This window comes from Culex pipiens, chromosome 3, assembly GCF_016801865.2.
Source record: "Culex pipiens pallens isolate TS chromosome 3, TS_CPP_V2, whole genome shotgun sequence".
In the NCBI taxonomy this organism is placed as follows: Eukaryota; Metazoa; Arthropoda; class Insecta; order Diptera; family Culicidae; genus Culex; species Culex pipiens.
This window is the reverse complement of record NC_068939.1, coordinates 69,743,691-69,765,547: the sequence shown is the minus strand read 5'-3', so window position 1 is coordinate 69,765,547 and position 21,857 is coordinate 69,743,691. Positions and strand designations below refer to the sequence as shown.

General features: G+C 37.1%; 1 protein-coding gene across 7 annotated transcripts in view; it reads right to left on the bottom strand.

Annotated features, from left to right (window-relative positions):
* Positions 1-21,857, bottom strand: part of LOC120414139 (uncharacterized) — an 87,244-nt gene that overhangs the window by 29,542 nt on the left and 35,845 nt on the right. Inside the window, exons 1-2 of one of the 7 annotated variants that reach the window (XM_039575174.2) lie at positions 7,869-8,090; positions 6,801-7,495 (exon numbers count right to left, since the gene is read on the bottom strand). In XM_039575174.2, coding sequence (XP_039431108.1) covers positions 6,801-6,972 — 172 coding nt within the window. In that variant the 5' untranslated portion in view covers positions 6,973-7,495; positions 7,869-8,090. Of the gene's footprint in view, positions 1-6,800; positions 7,496-7,868; positions 8,091-21,857 lie in introns of those variants that run through there. The other 6 variants (XM_039575173.2, XM_052710182.1, XM_052710181.1 and 3 more) reach the window with 6 other exon arrangements.

The following is a 21,857-nucleotide window of genomic DNA, read 5'->3' as shown; positions in this document are numbered from 1 at the left end:
GAATCATGTGGATATATGAAGTGCGCGTGGTCAAATTAAATTATTCCGGCTGTGCGTCTTCTGCTTCTTCTTTCTTTTTATTTTCATCATGGCAACAGCGTTTTTCACCTCACGTTGGCGCGCGCTCCCGGAAAATCTGTTTATACCAGCAAACGTTTCATTCTGAGCTGCCGCCAAAAATGCGGTACCAGCCGCCCACCGGTGTTTGAGAGAATATTTTGGAAGTCAGAAAAAAAATCTCAGAAATTGTACAATTTCTGATAATTAAAATTTTCTGATAAGGTGAAGCCGTCAATCAGTTTAAAGAAAAATTGATCATCAGTCTAAAATGCCCTTGATTAAGTTTAATTGAACAAATGTCTATATCAAAATGAATCAGCATATGCGGGATGTACTCTTCTTTAAGGCAAGAAATTTTAGCTCTAGATCAAATGTGTCTCAAAATTTATAGAGTTTTGTGATCATATACCTCTTGTTTGACAATGATCGATAAATGACGATTTTCATAACTTCACAAGGAATAGGAATATCGTTACCAAAAAATATAAACACTATTGAAAACAATTCGTAGAAGGAATTTTGTCAAAATATTTTCAGTGAAGCAAAATTTTATATCTTCGAATGAAATTGTTTGGCAATGATGGAAGTCGTCACCTTACAGCAATGTTCTATTGAAGGTAGATATTAGGGGTGCAAGAAAACATGATTTTTCAAATGTTAATTTACACATTTGCTAACAAACCATTCGTATTTTTTCTCTGATGATATATTACTAAATTTCTTTTACTGTGCAGGCCTTCTCATAATTTATTTTTATTTAAAATTTTTCCCTTTCAATATGGTTGGAGATCGGTGTCTCCCATCTTCTAGACTTTAGAAAACAAAATTTTAAACAAAATTTTGTTATTTTTGAAGAAATTTTAAACAGCAAAAAGTGTTTTTGAAAATCAACTTTTCTTTAAATTTTATTTTATTCAAACGATCAAAGTCCATGTAACCCAAGTCATTTCGCATCGCTGGTTTTTCTATACTACACTGGGCAAAACTCCCACAGCGCATCGAAGTGTTTCGCATATGATCTGGCCCTGCTGTACAGAGTATTCAAATATAAATCGCAAAACACTTGAAATTTCGGTGATTGGCTATGAAATAATTTCAATAGCCAAACCATTTGAATTTCAAATTGTGTTGAAAAATAATAGTACTTACATATATTATATATTATAGTTCTCGCTTGCTAGTCGTGCACGCTCTCACTGCGCCGGCCGACCAGTTGAAAACGGGCTAGTTTTTTGTGCTACTCGCTCTAGCCTCGCTTCTAGCCTTCGATAAGATAAAAGTCGCGCTAAAATCAATCAGTGTTCCACGTGGAAAACCACGTTGACTTTGAATAGTGCCTATTTGGGTATATCTTAAGATCAATTTCAAGTGGTTTCCTCATCACTTTGAATAGTTTAAGACAGTGCTTCATAAGATTTTTCGTGCTTGTCATAAAAAATGCAACTTTTGCTACCAAAAAAAAATTTAGGTCATCGCTTTAATTTTTAAATTATTGCAGTTTTAGATAAAAAAGGAATTTTTTACCCATTTTCGTCATTTTCCCGTTTTTGCGCGTGGCACTTTGAGAAACCAAGTTTTTATGTTCAAAAAATCGTATCTCCGAATCGTGTTAAACGTAATTCTCTACCAACTCACACGAAATCGGGAAAAGTTGCCCGACCCCTCTTAGAATTTGTGTGAAACTTGGTCACAAGGGTAACTTTTGTCCCTGATCACGAATCCGAGGTACGTTTTTTGATATCTTGTGACGGAGCGGCGGTACGACCCCTTCCATTTTTGAACATACGAAAAAAGAGGTGTTTTTTAATCATTTGCAGTCTGAAACGGTGATGAGATAGAAATTTGGTATCAAAGGAACTTTTATGTAAAATTTTACGCCCGATTTGAAAGCGTTCTCAAAATTCCTAAAAACGTTTTTTTCATCGAAAAAACTAAAAAAAATATTTTTAAAACCTCTGCCATTTTCCTAATTTTGGAACATGTAATTTAATATACTTTTCGAATCTGCATTAACCCAGGAGGGTCATTTTTCATTTAGAACAAAATTTTCAATTTAAAAACTAATGATGTAGCATTGTTACAAACGAACTTATGAACAATTTTGCAGAAAAAAGTATGACATTTTATCCATTTACAGTAATGTTATGTCTATTTTAGTTAGAAAAATTCTGCAAATTTTCAAAATTCTTCGATATTTAACTCATTCCTGTTATAAACAGCTACTATGATCATACTCAGAAGAATGTAACAAAAACTATAATTTGGTGGTCATTCAGGGGCTGGTTACGGTGGGATACTTAGCTCAAATACCAATTATGAGCTTGATTGAACTTAACAGGAGCTGACGTTTTTCATTTGAATTATTGATAAGATTTAACCTGTAGAAAATACGTTTTTTCAAAAATAAAATGTAGAACGCCAGCTCCTGTTAAGTTTAATCAAGCTCATATTTGGAATTTGAGCTCAGTATGCCCACCGTAACCAGCCCCTGAATGACCACCAAATTATAATTTTTGTTACATTCTTCTGAGTATGATCATAGTAGCTGTTTATAACAGGAATGAGTTAAATATCGAAGAATTTGGAAAATTGGCAGAATTTTTCCCACTAAAATAGACATAACTTTACTGTAAATCAGTGTTTCTTAACCGGTGAGGAATTTCCCCCTGGGGGGAAATTTGACCATTCTTGGGGGGGAATGAGAATGCAATAGAAATGCAATGCCTTTTAACGAGCTTGCAAAAATAATCCATATCTGAAACATTCTTTGAAGCTATCGAATTGGAAAGAAAATTTCAACTTTTAAAATATTAATCCTTTAGGTTTTTATGCAATTTTAAAAATAAGCAGATTTAATAACATAGAATGGATTTTTGAAACACACTTTTTTCAGTTTTTGTTCTATTTTTAAGAGATTGTACAAACTCTCCTAAAATTTAACAGTTCATTGAAAAATAAAATTCAACTTAAAAATTCCGTAAGTTTTCGCATTGCATTTGAGGGGGGAATGCAATCAAACCATCCACATTAACGACCCCCGGGTCTTTTGTGGTCTCTATTGCAAGTTTCTGCTCGAACCTAGGAGTCCGAAGGCTTGAATGGGGAGAGCACTCAAACCTCTTTTTACTCCAAGGAACCTTCCACCCCAGTGTTTGAACTGACGACCTTTGGATTGCGAGTCCAACCGCCGCCAACGATTCCACCGGAGTAGGCTTGGTTTGGTGTGTTGTTTGTACTTATGGCATGGAGACAACTCCTACACCTGGAATGACTTAACGGCCTAACAACCAAGGCCGGGACCGACATTTTACTTCCTTATCCGATGGAAGGTTGCAGCAGATGGGAATCGAACCCAGAATCATCCGCTTACAAAGCGGACAGCGTAACCATTCGGCCACGCACTGCCACGGGGGAATGCAGTTCATGGAAATTTGCCAAGGGGGGAATGGAACGAAAAAGGTTGAGAAACACTGCTGTAAATGGATAAAATGTCATACTTTTTTTCTGCAAAATTGTTCATAATTTCGTTTGCAACAATGCTACAACATTAGTTATTGAATTCAGACATGACAGTTTATTTACAAGAGCAAATTAAAAATATATTTTTAGAAATAACATTATTATACACCTCCTGATGACACTGGGACTCAAGTAATAGATCGATTAACGGTGTACTATGTCAGGAATATATTTTGTGAACTAAAATTTGATATCTAGATGAAAATGTACAACTTTGTCCAGAGATAAACCGAATTTTTAGACGTATTTTTGAGTTTTTAGGTGATATATTAGGTTTTTGAACTTCAAATCGAGATAAAATCAGTTTTCCCCGACAGAATATTTTGGGAGTTGATTTTTCTGACTCAGAATAGTCCCCCCAACAACCTCCAGAAGGAATTTGCTAGGTGCATGCAAGTTGCATAATAATCCCCTTCTTACCCACCGTGAGATAAACATAAGGGGTTTGCTTATAACCACCACGAGTTTCGCGATTTTACGATTTTTTTTTGAAAGAGTTGGTCGTCGTTGAACATGGCCGTTCATGGTAACCCGCGACAGAAACGGACGACAAAACAAAGAACAAAAAAAAAGTTTTTTCAAAACTTTTTTCGTAAAATCGCGATAACTCGGCATCTTTTCACGATTTCGTGTGAGTTGGTACAGAATCAACCCTAAATCACTCTAAAGTAGTTTCTAATTATAAATTTCTTAAATTGTAAAAATACTGCCTATACTGATGTTTCGAGATGTTTTTGAAGAAAAGTGCAATTATTTAATATTCTTTTTGCAATTCCCCCGTGAAACTACTTACTTTTTCTGTCATTCTTGAACGATGAAATAGCCTACTTTTCTGTACCAAAAATATCAGAATCGAATAGCAACACTTTTCAAAATAAATGCTGAAAAGTTCTACTTTTCAGCACTCAAATGGGTGCTGAAAAGTTGAACTTTTCAGCACTTGTTTCGAAAAGTAACACTTTTCAACACTTTTTTGATTTAAACGATTTATTGACAAAATACATGAAAATTTGACATAAAATTTCACTCAGTGTGTGTTTTTTGGAATTGCAAAAAATGTTGTATGGAACTCGTTGCAAAACTTGATTTTTTCAGCACTCTTCGTATTTATCCAACTCGGTGAACCTCGTTGGATAAATGTACGACTCGTGCTGAAAAAATCCTCTTTTTGCAACTTGTTGCATAAACTACTATTTCAGATTGCTTATTCAAAAAGGCCATTTGATGTTCAGTTTTCTCATCATTTCGCCACTTGCCGGAAATAAAACTGAGGCGATATTTTTCCCTATACATTTTTGTGTTTTTTAATTACAAACTTTAACGTTTAAAAACGATCTCTAAACCTCAACCGAACTTGCACAAAATTAGCACAGATTAGTATTTTTGCCTAAGGGATCGGGCTACTTTAGTTTTTCCACGATTTCAAATTTTCTTGTCACCCTAATGTTCCCCTTAATTTATGAAATTCTTCAATTTTGTTCATAAAATTTGAAGATCTAAAAAAATGTTAAATTAATCTGAAAAGTGTATGAAAAACCCAATTTTCTTTCTTCTGCAGGGTTCGCTTGTGCCATCCAAAGTAAGAAGTGAGATTTTCATTGGAAATTTAATGCTCTACATTTTTGCATGAAAAACATTTTGTTACTTACTTTAGGCTTGGTGGAATCAGTGGGTTTATTCTAACCTAGTTCTTTCAAAATCGGCACCGATGCACAGTGGGCGAAATGGAACCCAAAATCGGACTTAATTGAACGCGGCTGATTTCCTGGTATGAAATAGTGTTTCTTATGTAAAAAATCCGGGGAATCGATTGGTGATGGTTTCATTCACCGTACGAAACGGCAAAGAGTCCATTTTGCCCCAAATCCCCATTTTTTTACATTTTTTCTTGAAAATCGGTCTGTATTTAGAGCGGAAGCTTTATGCGGCCATCCAAAATGCACTTAACTTATGTGAAAATGTCCCAGGAATCCAGTAAAAATAACCACTTGCTCCGCAAAAATCATCTATGGTCCATTTAACCCCAATTTCGCTATAAAAGCATTTTAGGCCATTTTCAAATGTTAGGTCAGATTTTAAAAATCTGAAAATATTTTTATCGTAAAGATCAGACAATTTTACATCAGAAAGACAATTTGCACTTGATAGTTTAACACATTTATGTTGATCAAAATAAAAATTATGTAAAAGGCAGTTTATTCTGCGTTTGAGAAAATTGGCCCAAAACTGATTCTTCAATCTTTTTATTTAGTTTAATTTCTACATCAACATAAATGTGTCAAACAATCAAGTGCAAATCGTCATTCTTATGTAAAATTGTCTGATCTTTACGATAAAAATATTTTCAGATTTTTAAATCTGACCTAACATTTGAAAACGGCCTAAAATGCTTTTATAGCGAAATTGGGGTTAAATGGACCATAGATGATTTTTGCGGAGCAAGTGGTTATTTTTACTGGATTCCTGGGACATTTTCACATAAGTTAAGTGCATTTTGGATGGCCGCATAAAGCTTCCGCTCTAAATACAGACCGATTTTCAAGAAAAAATGTAAAAAATGGGGTATTTGGGCAAAATGGACCCTTTGCCGTTTCGTGCGGTGAATGAAACCATCACCAATCGATTCCCCGGATTTTTTTTACATAAGAAACACTATTTTTCATACCAGGGAATCAACCGCGTTCAATTAAGTCCGATTTTGGGTTCCATTTCGCCCACTGTGCGATGCTTAAAAAACTTTAAAACCCGTTTTCCGCTCGAGGAACAGGGGGTCATTTTCTCTGGGCACCCTCATAACCATGAATCAATTTCAGTAAAAAAATGCCACTAGCAAGACCACAGACCAATTTTTGGTTTAGAATCGATAGGATTTTTCTTTATCAATTCATCAAACTTTTTACTTAATGGTTAACCCTATTTTTACACTTACTCATTAAAAAATTGCTTCGTTTAATTTTTGTGAAGCTTTTGTGCTTTTGTGTATCAGACGTTGAAGCAACATGTTTATCCAAAATTTTACAAAACAAATACTTGAAATCTTGGAAACGTTATCGGCTTAACAAAATATCTGCTCAAATTTCCTTTAATTAAAAAGCCGATTAAATCACAAGAAAAGCTCCCCTAAATTAATTAAATTTACCACCACCACCGCACAATTCCGATCAAAAACCGTGCACGGCAGTTGCATCGCAAACCACCATCCATCCTTGGTCGTGTCTTACCTTGACCACCTGTCACCAGGAACCAGCGATCGGTGGAGATGGCAATGATCCACACTATCACGGCGACGCCGACGAGCAGGGTGCAGCCGAGCAGGATCCGCCGCTGCCGGTAGAACTCCTCCATCAGCGGCTTCCGCTCCTCCTCCTGCCGCCCAATCGACGAGGTGGACATCTTTTTCTTTTCTTCTTGCTTCCTCTCCGATAGACAAGACAGTGACAAATTCGAGCGAGCTCTATTTACACACTTCTCACTTGTTACTTGTTCACTGTTTGAAGAACGTTTTCCTTCGTTTTCCTCTTAAACGATTGAATTTTCCTGGCAAATTGCTGATTGCACACTTCCAATGTGATTATTATCTTTTTTCTCTCTATCTGTGGTTGTTTGGTCGATTTTTCTTTCGCAGATTTTCCGCAGCTTTTTCCTCTTTCTTAGGTTGCACTTGTTACACACTTTGTATGATGCACTTATTTTTAAAACAATTCGAATTAATCTGCGCTATCACAAACACACTCACACTCTAACTAACTGAATCGGGTGGCAAATTGAGAGTCACATTTTCATTTCATTTTTTTCTGTGTGTTTTCCTTTTCGTTAATTTTAATGCGACGCGCTGGCTTTTGTCTGGCAAACTGTCGAAGAAGAATTCGGCTGGGGTTAAAAAGCTGGCTTCACGGGGAGGGAAAATCAAAGGTGGCTGCGGATAAACCACCGGGAAAATTGATGAAACTGCAAGCGATTTTTTGCACGTTCATTCTTCTATTTACGACTGCGAGCGCGAAAATTGCTATAAAAATAACATCTTCTAGGACAATGCACTTTTTTACACTCGTGAATTCTCATGAAATTTGAATTTTTAGCAATTTTTAGGGGAAACTTTCCCCCTAGAATAACATCAAACACCTCAAATAAATCAAGCCGGAAAAGTAAACAACCGACAAAAATCCACTTCCTGAACGCACTTTTCACACTTCACACTCGCCAACAAGTGCCAAAAAGGAAATGGAAAACCCCCCTCTCAACAAAAGAGATAAAAAAGAGAAAAAAACCCCTTCGGCAAAAAAAAAAACCTCTTCACAAAACGATCACCACCGACGACCGACTACTGCGACCGACGCCATCTGTCACGCACGCACGCACGAAACGCACTGAACGCGGAAAATTCGCTCGCGCGTCTTATCGGCCAAAGGCGAAGGAAAACTCTGATTTTCCTCTGGCTTTCGTCGGCTCGCTCTCTCGGAGAGTGATGGGGCGCGCAGCACGATTATCTTCTTGGCCGCTGGCTGCCTGTCTGGCCCAGATTTGAGACTGAAAATAGAGGTTCCCGTGTCCCACGAACGTTACGTGAACGACGCGAAGAAAAGCGGTTGGTCACTTTGGCCGATCCCAGCTCTTTTTGTCTTCGTCAACCACAATATCGTGTTGTCGTCGTCGTCGGCGTGGTCAACAATGGGTACGCGAATGAGGGAAGATGACCCTTGCGGGACTGAGATTCGAAATGAAAATAATCATATTATAGTTTAAAAACTGACCAATTTTTAGCGAAAGTACACCAAAAAGTTTCACTTTTTTTGATTTCAATAAGCAATAAATAGAGAACGCAATGTAAACAATAACAAACGCGTTTTGTTTGACCAATCTGTGCGTTGTCGAGAAGTTAGGTTGAATTTGGTTGCCTGGATCCCGAGTTTTAATTAAAAAAAAGTTAACGATAGTCGGGCTTGCACGTGTGTCAAACGCGTTCCGAACTGAAATTCCTTTGGCCAGTTGTCGCACTTACATCACTTTTTAGTGTGTGTCAAGATAGCACGACAAGATTGAAACTTCTTTCATATGAAAAGTGACAACAATGTACGGAGTTTTTTCGATTTTGTTTGAGCATCTCAGGATTGAAATCGAATTTTGAGGGTCAAAAGATGTGGCATTTTTTTTATTCATAACTTATTTTTATTATGTCCTTTTAGGTGCTACGACCAGGTTGGGACCGAGGATCGGTATAAAATCTAATATATAATAAAAAAAATAAATCTCCTTACAACACGCAGAAAAATAAGGCATATTTGAATCAACAAAACGTTTTGTTGATTTGAAAATCATTATTTTTCTTGAATCAACGCTAAACGTCAAAGCAGCTTTTTCGAAACAACAAAAGACTTTTGTGGAATTGAGAAAATCAAGGTTTGTTTCAACGCAAAATCAGCGTTGATTATATTCAACAAACATTTTGTTGATTCAAACCTCGTACAGGCTGATTCTACAAAACATTTTTCTGCGTGAATCCATACTTGGAAATCATGTAGCTGACGAGGGTTACTTGGTCCAAGCGGGTCTTGCAGGTCTTGAACCTGCCGATGTATTCGGAGAAAATGCCCCACAGCTCAGCCGAACTGTAGAGCACCTCCCCGGCTTCCTTCTCCGTGGCTCCACCGTCTCGGGAGCCACCTTGGCTACTTCCTGCGGGTCGAGGGCAACCCTTCGATTTTCCAACCGGAACTGCGCCCGACAGGGGAGGGAACTGCGCCGGCGTGAACGCCGGAACTGCTGGACTCTGCTTCTCCACCTTCTTTGCCGGCGGTTTCGGTTTCGGCGCCTGCTGACGCCTCCGGATGAAGTCCGCACGCTTGAGGCAGCTGCAGTCAGTGGCTTCGTGGGCTCCAGAGCAGTTGGCACACGCTTCGGGTCGGCTTCTTGGACTTTGCACTCGTCCGTCTTGTGGGGTCACCCACAGTTGTTGCAGCTCCCCTTGAGGTGGCAGTTTCTGGTCCCATGGCCCAGCTGCAAGCAGTTCCTGCACTTGCAGAGAGCTTCTTCAGATTGGTGTATCCCTTGGGGAAGACCACAATGTACGGAGTTTCGTCCACGGTGGACTTTTCCTTCCGCTTGATGACATGCACCTCCAGCGCGTCCAGCTTGAGATCCCTCTTCAGCAGGTACTTGACCTCGTCCGATTTCAGTTCATCAGGCAAACCACGAAGAACTACCCGATGATTTCGTTCGCTTCGCCGTTCGTGGGTGTAGAATTCCACTTTCTTCTTCTTGAGGAGCTCTTGCAACATGTCAAAATCTTTGAAAGAGAAGCAGGTCACCTTGGTTCCAAATCTGGTTAGTATGTAAATCGGATTGAAACCAAATTTACAAGCTTGTAAAAATCCGTGGTGCTCTTCACCACCAAAGGTGGTTGCTTTTGTTTACCTGCCGACTGGCCGGGTGGTGAAACCGCCGGGGCGTCTCCTCCTCCTGCTGGGCTGGCATTGTTGTTGTTTTCGTTTTCCGCTAGCGGGCTGAACTTGTTGTTATTGAGCACATTCTGCTCCACTTTTCCTTCTCCGACGACTGCTCCGGTGATCTCAGGGGTCTTCTTCCGCTTTCGATTTTCGGGGATGAGTTGGAAATCATCCGTCTCGGAGGTCTCTTCCACCTCCATCCGTCAAACAACTCGAGGCACGATGCCTTTAGCGCGTACGCCACATACGTCTACTCTCTCGAAGCTGTCGGAGCCAAGTGAAAGATGAGGCATTGTGAGCCGCACAAAATGGCGATCTTAACTCAATTTGGCCCAATATGCACGTGAGACAAGAAAGCACGGCAGCGACGATATGTTAGTACTAGACTGCTAGTGTACAATGCGTTTTCAAACTATTCATTCGTTGAATTATTGAAACAATGTCTTGTAATTTAATTTTTAAGAAAAAAAATCAACATGAAAATATACTTCAGCAAGGAATTTGAAAAAGTCTGGAAAAATTAAATCATCTCAACTATAACATTTGTTTGAACGTGGTTTGCCACATTTTCATTTTGCGGGAAGCAAAGTTCCTTCACGTTTTTTCATCTTTTCAAGTAGCAACATATCAATAATCCAGGTAAATATTTTTTTCTTGAACTTTTACGTTTTTTCAACAACCTATCCCTTAATTCAAATATGCAATAGTCTGGATTTGATTTAAAAAATGTTTATATACGCATTAAACAATGTGTTCTTAATACTTTAATAAGAATTTTTCAATGAAAATTTCATTTTTGGTCAATATATTTAATTGTCCCCTCATTTTAGGGGAATGTTTACGGTTGGGAGACAACAAATTGAAATAAAATTTGCAAAATATTTGTTTGCCTTTCTTACAAACGATAGGTTTAAGGTTTGCTTTTGGAAAAACGTATATTTTTCAGAAATCTAAAAAAAATCGTGTCCGGCGAGGAATAGTCCCAGAAATAAAATCATATTACTAATTTGAAGGTTATGATACGCTCTTTAAAATTTGTGTCTTCCATCATTGGAAAACCACTCGTAAAACTCAAAAATTCTATATTTCAAATTTGTAGCCGTGGGGTCAGAGACGAACAATTTATTTTTCGATTAACAATTTTCGACCAGTAAATGTGGTCAAAGCCATTTTTAGAGGTATTTTTTGGACAATTTTACAGATGACACTATCAAATTAAAAGAATTCAGTTTCAAACAAAAAGCCATTCGGAAACATGCGCCATAAACTACTTGGGCCCAAAATTTGAAGCTTTTCCAAAAAGTATTTCCAGAGATATAGCCATATTAGTGTTTTTCGTCTTATTTTATTTTGTTTTATCTTTTCCCATTAAATTTTTGGTTTTATACAAAATCATATACTGAACATCAAATTCGAAGTCCCGGCTCGTTCTCGCTCGAAAGATCGACAAGTCGTCAAGTCGAAGCATGAACGCCAGCACATTTATGCTTGCGCGTTTTACGCTGTGCGTAAAAGTGTTCTTTCTGGCTTCTCATCATAGATCGACAAAGTGCAATATCGATACATATTTTTTTAAGTTAATCATAGACTAACATTAAAGACTGGGTACCCTTTATTTTTTTTTCTAATAATATCAATCCAATAAGTTTTTTTTAGTTAAATATAATTATCTTGCGACCCATAGCGTACTTCTGAAATTAAATAAAAAATTGCATTCGAGGACTCGAAAAGATTCGAAGCTTTAGGTCAAATTCTCACTGGGTAGTATCACTATGTTTCTGATAATTCAATTGCACCAATATATTTTTCGGTGAATAGCGTAATGGGAGGATAGCATGTAGGTTTCTTTCAAAAGCTTTACAACACAATTTTGGTTACTTTTTGAGAATCGAATTGGATGGAAATATGACCAAATCCTCAATGTGTCAAACATGTGAGAATTTCCCCTGTTCTTTTAAAAGTCATGAATATCTGAATATAAAGGCAATCTTTAATCGGATTTTTGAATTCATTTAAATCAAGTTAAATAAAAATAAACGTTACTTAATCCACCCTTAGGTGGTTGGCGCCTTCCTCACCTTTGAAGGGTGCTATCCAAAATGCAAAAAAGTGCGTAAATAACACTTAAGTGCTTATAACTGTTGATAGGGTTGTCAGATCTTCAATGTTTTGGACGCGTTAGAAAGGTCTTTTGAATACCCATCCTACGATAGGTCGCATGAGAGATCCGGACAACGTTTTCATCAACATATCTGAGATCCGGCCTACAAAAAGTACATAAATAACTCTGAAGTGTTTATAACTTTTGATAGGGTTGTCAGACCTTCAATGTTTTGAAAGCGTTGGAAAGCTCTTTTGAATACCTATCCAACGATAGGTCGCATGAGAGATCCGGACAACGTTTTCATCAACATATCTGAGATCCGGCCGGAATTTAATTCTGAGTCGATAGGTATACATAAAGGTGGGTCTAGGACGTCAAATTAAGAAGTTTAATTTTCAAGTGATTTTATAGCCTTTCGTCAGTAAGGTGAGGAAGGCAAAAAGTTTTTTATAAAATACTTTTCCTAAAATTTGATGTTCAATACCAACAGTTTGAGAAACAGCATCTAACTCCATCGTGCCTGCAATATCAGCACTTTACCTCATAAAAAACGTTTTCAACTAAAATCGAGTGATATATAGCTCAATAAGAAGTTAGCAAGCAGATTTCTATGAATAGTTTTACAAAATAAGTTGTTTAAAAGTGAGTGCATAACCCCCCCCCCCCCCCACAAAATTCTTTGTGTAAATATGGGTATTCGGCGCCGTCGCTCCGTGCCATACTTTCATACACTTAGGAGCCCAGGGCGGCGAAGTCCTTGTTGATAAAAAGGAAGACACTAGTGGTTGGTACTAGCAATGGTGGCCGACAGCTATAAAGTCAACTTCGTTTTTTTTCGTGCTAAAGTGCTAAAAAGTGCAAAAATGTCTCAGGGCAAGAAAAAGAGCCGGTCCTCACCAGTAGGATCGGCAGATTTGAAGAAGCTAAAGAATGCCGAAGCGCTACCTGCAAAGCCAGGCAGTTTGAGCAAGGTCGCTCAAAATTCGTCTGGAAACCAGTTCGCTAACCTCCCTGTGGACGTGAGCGAGAAGGAAGAATTTGAACGACGGGAAAAGTTGCCACCCCTCCGAGGCCTGTACGACATGGATGTGAGTGTGTTGAAAGAAGAGCTCAAAACTCTTAAGTTGAACGTGAGACACAACAAGGACATCAAGTATCGCGATCAACTGTACCTGGTTCATTTCGAGAAAGGATCGACAACGCCGTCTGAGCTGAAGGCAGTTCGGGCAATTTTCAACATCATCGTGACTTGGTAACGTTATCGTCCAGTGCACCGTAACGTGACGCAATGTTCGAACTGCTTGCAGTTTGGACATGGTGGAAGGAACTGTTTCATCATGAGTCATTGTGCAAATGCTTCAATTGCGGTGGCGACCATTCCACCAAGAATCGAAGCTGCCCAAAACGAGCTGAGTTTGTAAAAATTCGGCAGCAAGCGACGACGAGGCACCAACCAAATCGTCGCAAAACACCACCAACTTTCACGGACGGAGGATTTATCTTAAAATACAGTTCGTATTTTACTCGTTCTAATGATTTTGTATATTTCAATGAATTTACTTTTTTAGTTTTAAGTTAGGATTAGTTGTTAGAGTGATTTTTTCTTTTTATTACCCAAATGTATTCGATTAAATGCAAAAATGTAAAACAATTTGAAATAAATGTATGAATGTGAACAGTAATAATAAAACGAAAAATACAACAAAGATGAAGAGCATTTAGCCATACCACTTAAAATGTAAATGAAATGTAATTATTATAAGAAAGTTCAATAAAGACATATTTAATTTGAAAACAAAAATTGTGAAGACATGAAAAATGGGCAAAATTCATGGAGAATAGATCTGATGCTAGTTATTTAGTTCTGTAGTTTTCGTCGAAATCGTACATAATTTTCATATTGGTTCTGTTAAAAATGAGAAAAATTGTAAATAAGTCATTCCTTGACAACTGAATAAATGTTTGGACTCAACCGTCAACGATTTTGAAAAAAAAAAACTTGAAGGAAAAGTTCTTCTATCAATAGATAACAGAAATCCCATGTTTGGTGTTAATTGGACCATCCCTCTTGTAATGGCATCGCCCTCTTTTTGACGATTTTCTGATTATTTTTTTTCTATTACTCGTAACCAAATCAAATCACTTTCTGCTGGTTCTGGAAATTGTCCAAGGAATTCAATAATAGTAAAATTTTAACCCTCATTTACAATTTATATTATAAACTTTATAATTGGAATCGTGATTTCGACTAATTTCCATGTTTGTCTTTTTTTTTTAAATTTTACGTGAGGACAGGGTTGTTAAAATATCAAAGTATCAGCTCTCAGCAACTACAATTATCTCGCCTGAATATTCATGCCTCAAATACAACTGCTCTTCTCTCTTCATTGAAACTCTCAGCGCCGAACATAGCCGAACACGTTTTCTTGTTTACCCACTCGCGATTGACATTTTCCTTTTCTCTCTCATTCCCGCTTCCACGATCATGCTACCGCAACAGCGTTTAACCATAAAAGCCGCCACAAAACCAATTTCGCAAACGCAGTTTAACAGGACGTCATGCGTGGTCGGCTCCTAATCGCCATCTCGCGTTCTCTCATTGCAGTTTTCGGAGAGATTGAGAGACTCAGCGGTGAGAGCGCATAGTCGAGGAAAAGGGGAGGAGTGAAAGAGAGAGAATGACATCGCTGGAAATCACGAGACACAAGAAGAGATCTCACAAGCTACAGTGACGGCCGCTATACTCTCGGATATTTTTGGTGCAGAGATAATCTATTGATAGCTTTTTTATCACTCATTTGCAACACTGCGTGAGGATCTTTGAAAAATAAACATAATGATTGTTGGGAAACAGCCCTTCATAAATAAAATCTTTGAATATATTTGAATATAAATGTAATCAAAGATCAGAACAAGCTTAAGAAAAACACTCCTATTTTTTTGCGAATAAAATCAAACAGTTGACGTTTTTTTTCTATTTTCCCATTGTAAGAACGATGTTCCAATTTTTCCAAACTATTCAGATGATGAATTTATGAGTTTCCTTTTCCTGTTCCGTCGAGTGAAAATAGCTATTTCATCATTTGATTTTTTTTCTCTTGAAAGCGTGAACAGATATTTTTTTTGGTGAAGACATTTCCATTGCTGATCACTATCAAGTTATTGGTTTTTCTTCTTAGTTGAAAATTTAAAAAAATAATGAGGTTTTTTTTCAGTAAAAAGGAACTCAAAGGGTTAGTGCAAGAAAAAGCGAGAATGCGCCAGAGAAGAATGTTTTCTGAGACTGAAAGGCAGAGAGAGACAAAGTGAGAGAGCGGACGCGCGCGAAACTGTTTTCTTAGGTCGTTAAACACCGGACCGGGATCGTGGTGTTTTGTGAAATAACTTGGCTTGGTCGGGGAGGAAAAGATAACACCGGGGTAAATGGGGTTAATTTTGTTAAATTTATAATTTCGACTTTTTTGTAACTTTTCAGGTAAATTTCTGCAAAAAAATAAAAATGGTGCAAAGAAGTTTTATAAATACGAAATCTACTAGCTTTACCCCAAATGATCCAATGTTCATCCGTCTCGAAAGGATTCTCAGCCAAGAAAAGTCGAAGACCATGCCAATAGATGACCGATAGTGCACGCAGAGGGGATTGCTTTTGCAGCTTTTGATGAAAGAATTTTGCGCTTTGTGGTTCCCACTCCCCCCAGGACCACAACCTGTGCGATTCGAATTCCTTTGAGCCAAATGAAAAAGGATTGATGATCTTCTTGATAGTAGTTTTAAATTAAATTTTAAATTGAAGATTGTCGTTTTGATGCTTCATGTTTCATATTTTTTCTCCAAAATACCAAAAGTAAACAAGAATGGTTACCAACGCAGCGTTCTCCGGAAAAAAGAAACATTAAAAATAGTCAAACAGGTAAAATAAACAAAGAATCCTTTCGTCTTCACACCTCAAACCACGTCAGTTTAGCCGTTTGCGCATCGGAAAACATTATTTTCGCAGTGTTATAAGTAAAACATAACATAGAGGGGGCACAAAAATAGAAATCAAACATGTGGTTTTCCCACCGTGTGTGCTGCGTGTGCACACGAGCTTCCTACAATATTTCCACGCTTATTTTTTTTCTCCGACTTTTCCGTCACGGGTAATGGCAAAAAATTAACGTGGAAACTCCCTTCCTCATGATAGGGTGATTTCATGTTATGTTGACTTAAGTTGGTGAAAAACGTTAAAGTATTATTAATGTAGATTTAGGTAAGTTCTATTTTTTATTCAGTTTAAAATTCTGTTGTTTGTACTTCTGTACCAATCCAGAAGATTTTTTCTCTGTTTAAACAGTTTCCCACCCTTTCTACTTCCCTTCCTCTACCCAAATGGTGACGGTAAATAGCGAAAATCTTTCAGTGAAAGTTAATTTCAACCAAACAACTCAATGTACCCCACCAACACATCCTCTAGGGTGAAAGGGGGCGTTGTGGGAAGCGTCCACCCGGGAAGTCCGTAAATATATCAATCAGAGATGCGTTAAAATTAAACAGAGTTTTGTGTGTTCATTTTTTCAGTTTTTTTCGTTTACTGCTGCAGCACAGTATGAAAGAAAATGCTTGGTTATGTTGTCACTCAGCATAGAAAGCAGCGGGTGATGCTGAGTCATGTTGAATGTCATTTTCTTAGAAATTAAGAGCGATATTTTTATTTCATTTAAATGTAAAAAATCGATTTTTTCAACAGATTGAAGCATTTTTTTGAAATGTTTTTCTTGGCAACATTTGTTTATTTTTAAATTATGTTGAATTTAATTATTTAAAATTATTTTCAGTAAGGTCAATATTAATTTTAATTACGCACCACTAGGGTGACAAAAAAAAAGAAAATTTTGGAAAATCTTTTAAGATACTTCCTAGTTCGATTCTTTAGCTAAAAAAAGAAACTGTGCCAATTTTGAGCCAAATCGGTTAAGGTTTAAGGGTCGCTTTTGGGCGTTGAAGTTTGTAGGGGAAAAATTGAAAAAAATAAAACTCCACCAAAAGGTGTCGTAAAATGTGTCGGATCAACAACTTTGTCGTGGACCGCATATCGACCCGAGTTAATCCTGACGAGTTCTTTGCGATTTAATGCAGACGTTTTTGTATGGAAAATCAAACTTTCACTTCTTAACCTCGAGCAGAAAGGAAGGGCAAAAACTTTAAATAAAAATTGAACCAGCCTTATATTTTTTTAATCCCTAGAGCCCTTTACTAAGGATGAAAATAAAGAAATATCGAGTTGGATAGTCGATAAAAGATCAAAAGAATTTATGTTTTTTTTCAAAGTTGCCTAGTAATTATTCAAAGTTAAACAAACAAACATTGATAATATTGATATGATAATCAAAAAAAAAACAACCTTTTAAAGAAACAGCAGTTTTGTTTTTCAAACAAACAAACAATAAACAGTTTTGTTCCTTTTCCTGAGCAATTATCCAAAAAATGAGCGATTTTTGCATTTTTTTTGTATTTTTTCCTTTAGATGGAACTTTGTGTGATCATAGATTGCATCATTTGTTTTTCCATACGAGTCCCCAAAATCTGTGACTGTGAGAAAGGATTTTCAAAGCAATTTGGTTTCTTTGGCAAAGTTGTAGCTATTCCTCAGAACCATATATTCAATACTATGCACTTTTAAAATATTAGTATTGGTTTGAAAAAAATTTAAATATTTTTTTTTCGAAAATTTCGGAAAATTTCACGAATGTTTCATATTTAATCATTGTAAATCGAACCATTAGTTGCTGAGATATCGACATTAGAAAACGATAGGTTGTTTGGATGAGACTTGGAAAACATCAATTTTCATGTTTTTTAACATTTGCATGGCAATATCTCAGCAACTAAGGGTCGTATCAACAAAGTTCAGAAAAGCAAAATGTAGAGAATTTTCAAAAATATTTTTTTTCCAAAGGTGGGCAAACATGTGCACTAATTTAAAAAAATGAAAAACTGCGACTATTTTCAAAAAAGTTACCTTAAAAATGGCTTTAACTTGAAAACGAAAATTTCAAATCAAAATTTCACTGAAGTGCTTTTTGATTGCAAATTTGATTTTACATCGGAAAATGGAGTTGAAAAATGTGCATGTGCATGTCACTAAAAAATTGCAACTATATTAAGTTATGCATAAAAAGGACTCATTTTTCAGTTTTAACCCTCTAATGCTCACATTTTTTAAAGAATCCCTTTATTTTTTGCTTGTTCAAGAGATCATTTTGAGAAAAATTTTGTGCTTCGAAAAACTATACATTTTTAGAATTATGTTTCTATTGTTTGATATTTAGTAGTATATTGCATTTATCTTGTTATGTTCAAGCATGTTTTTGAAAGTATTTGGCTTATCTGACCATCTCTTATCATTACCTCTTGCCTATTGATTTTTTTACGTCCACTTTTTCATTTTTTAACGTTTTTCAAAAAATGTGATTTTTTCGAAGAAAATGCCAACAATGTCGAATGAATTAAGACCACAATTGTGTCATAGTTCAGAAATGCATTTTTTGTCATCTGAAAAATATAAAAAAAACCTATATTTTGTGTGTACAGACGAATGACAAAACACGGGGTTTCTTTTAGAGTGTAACTATTTCTTTCTGAGTTGTCCACATTTATGTTGACACACATTTTCTGAAGGCAATGCAATCTTTTGTTTTTGAAAATATACTGATTAATTCGGTTAAACTATTGATTTAAGTCTATTTTAGTTTGTATGGAAATTCTGTGCACACTTGTGACCCGTAGTACAATTTTACTTTCGAAACACACTTGTGAAACGTGCTTTTCAGATTTTTGTTTACATTATTTACTGTATCTTTTAACTGGTGTAACCAAATTAGTTGAAACTTGGAGCGTTTGTTAAGCGATAGTATACGAACCGATTGCTTCAAAAAGTTTGGCTCTATCATTCATAGTTTTGAAATTATTTACCAACAAACTTTAAAATTCGATTTTCTCGAAAAGTACTAAATGGTCGTTGTCACAAGATAGCACACAACTGACGATGTATGGACGAACTAATGGTGCAAAATGTCTTCTTTGGTCATTGAAATTGTAAGGTAATCGTTGTCCGCAGTTTCAGTGAATTTCTCAACTGGAATTGAGTTATAAATATTCGTTGTGATGACGGTTTACTTGATTTATATTTAACAACTTTATGAGTTTATTGTTTGCTGTGCCAGCAATATTGAGTATTTTGCATGCAATGTAAATCAAAACTTGAATCCTCTGAGGTTGCAAATAAAATTGCAAAATTAAAACCCTTGCAAATAATTACAGTTTCATTCTTCTTCATGAGATATGACTTACGTTTTAATTGTTGCACATACACAAACACACGGAACAAGTGATGGCACCCCACAATTGAATTTTTCACAACATTTTTTATTTTCAAACCACTTTGGAGTTGGAGTTGAGGGGCGGTAGTGGTGGTGCATCCAAAAACCGCAACCACACTACACCACCCACGTGCGAATTTTCATCATACCAGCAATCAACGCGCGCGCCCGCCATCGCGCCCTGCACGAGTCCAACGCGCCTCCAAATGATGTGTGAGTGTGTGTATGTGTGGAGAAATGTTTATTAATTACGGCGATGACTATTAAAATTGCCTAATTGCTTCGCCACTAGCCGGTTCCGCGCGATTTCGCTCGTTCGCTCGGTACTTAGTCACAGTGAATAAAGAGTCTCGTGTCTAGTCGTATAACGGCTTAACTTAAAAATTGCAATGCGAAATTTTGCTATTTTGGAGGTTATTATTTTTTTTACATAATTCGTCTAGTTTTCAAAAATGAATGGAAAAACCTGGAAGTATTATCATGCTGTTTTGCCATGGAATTGCAGTTTAAACGATTTTTGGAGTAATTCCAACATAAATTGGCAACACATGTCGCTACCTAGTCCAACCCAGAAACTAAATCAATAGAATCGCGTTTAAAACACCGCTCAGCAGAAAAGTGGGTGGCTTTTTTTTGCTCCCTTCGACCTCATAACTCGGAGTTCGCCAATAGTTTGCGATGTCGCGCCATCCGGACGTCCGTCGCCACACGGCAGCTGGCGAAGGATTTACTTGGAGTTCAACTATTTCTGGACCCCGGGCTATGAATGAAACGTTTCACATTGCTCAGCCTGGCTGGGTGGAATCCATGCTGGGCTTGCTGCTGCTGCTTGTAATTGCCGAGTGACGGAGCGAAAAACGGTCATGTTTAAAATATAACGACGATTCCGTTCCGCAAAACGACGCCCGGCCAGCCAGCGAGAGCGGTTAGTGTGGCCAACACATGAAATTAATTTATCGTCTAAACACAGCGCTTCGAAGCCGGGACCAACCAGCAGAGATCATGATTCTGCGTCATCGTTATTTTGTGCAAACGGTCCTGGGGCCAAACATTAAATTGTGTTGGAAAAACTATTCACGCTTTCATGTGACCATTTATGTTTGGAGCATTGCCATCGCGCTGAGCGGCAACAGGTGGCGAATCAGGTGATTTCAGCTTATAAATCCATCAGGCCGGTTTGACATCGTGACACGGGATGGTTTGAATTAGTGTCACTAAACGACGTCTAAATCAATTGGGTAGGTAGTTTTATCGCACCAGCTGAAAGGAAAATATTTGGCAAGTAGATTGATGCGAAATAGGGGAAATATACCCTTTCTAATCAAACACCTATCTTCGTCATATGGAGAGTTTGATGCTCGATTAAAGCTCCAAAAATACTATTTAGGCTGTAAACTTACCAGCAACAGCACCGCCTCGAGTAAGCACGAAATGTATGCCACTTACTGGCCAAAAAGATCAAATTTAATGCACTTTTGATCATAATTTATATTTTGCGAGACCATTTCTCATCATTTTGGTGGCACACACATCCACACGCAAGATCAGAGGTTGACTGCTTAACGAAAGTCGCTATCAATATCTTTTCACTTGCGCTAAAGATTTCAAAGCGCTTAAGATATAAAATTGCTTCCAACTACCGGCAACATGTTCTTTTGACCGTTACTTAGTCACTCACTTGAAAAATAATCCCGAAACATTTAAATAATTAGCAAGCGCCATCAAAAAAACAAACGCGCTAAGTCTTTTGACGTTTCAATTTTGACCATCCATTCCAGTCGAAGGCTGAACAAAAGCGAGCGAGAAGCGAAGGCAAATAAAGAACAAAGGGTGGCCACCAACACCACCAGCAGCGCTTGTGGTGTTGCCAGGAAACTTTCTCTATAAATGCTACTTTTCGTGAGTGTTCGCTCAAAATTTCATCAATTTTGGCAGCACTATGCAGACCCAAACGAGCGTTGGAAGAAAAAAAAAAAAAGAATTAAGCTGAAAATAGAAAAATGGGCGTGGCCCAATGCACAAGACTGATTAGAATGCGTTTTTGAAATATTTTTTTAAAATGCTTGTAAAAGGAATAGCATAACTTTTAATAAAAGTGAAAATAAACAGAAATGTTCACAAAAAGTTGCTCTACTCGTTGGTGTACTTGGTTTTACTGAATTTCAAGGAACACTCCAGATTATCCAGCATCATTCAAACTTATTAGGCTTAAAATGGGTTTATTTCCCCTACTCCTCATTTAAATATCTTTAAAGCGAGCATTTAAACAAATATGGAAATGATAAACTAACTTTTGAAAAATCTACATTCGTAATCAGTTCATTTAATAACTTCAACAATACTTTTTTCCTGACAAAACGGTTTCTCGAAAAA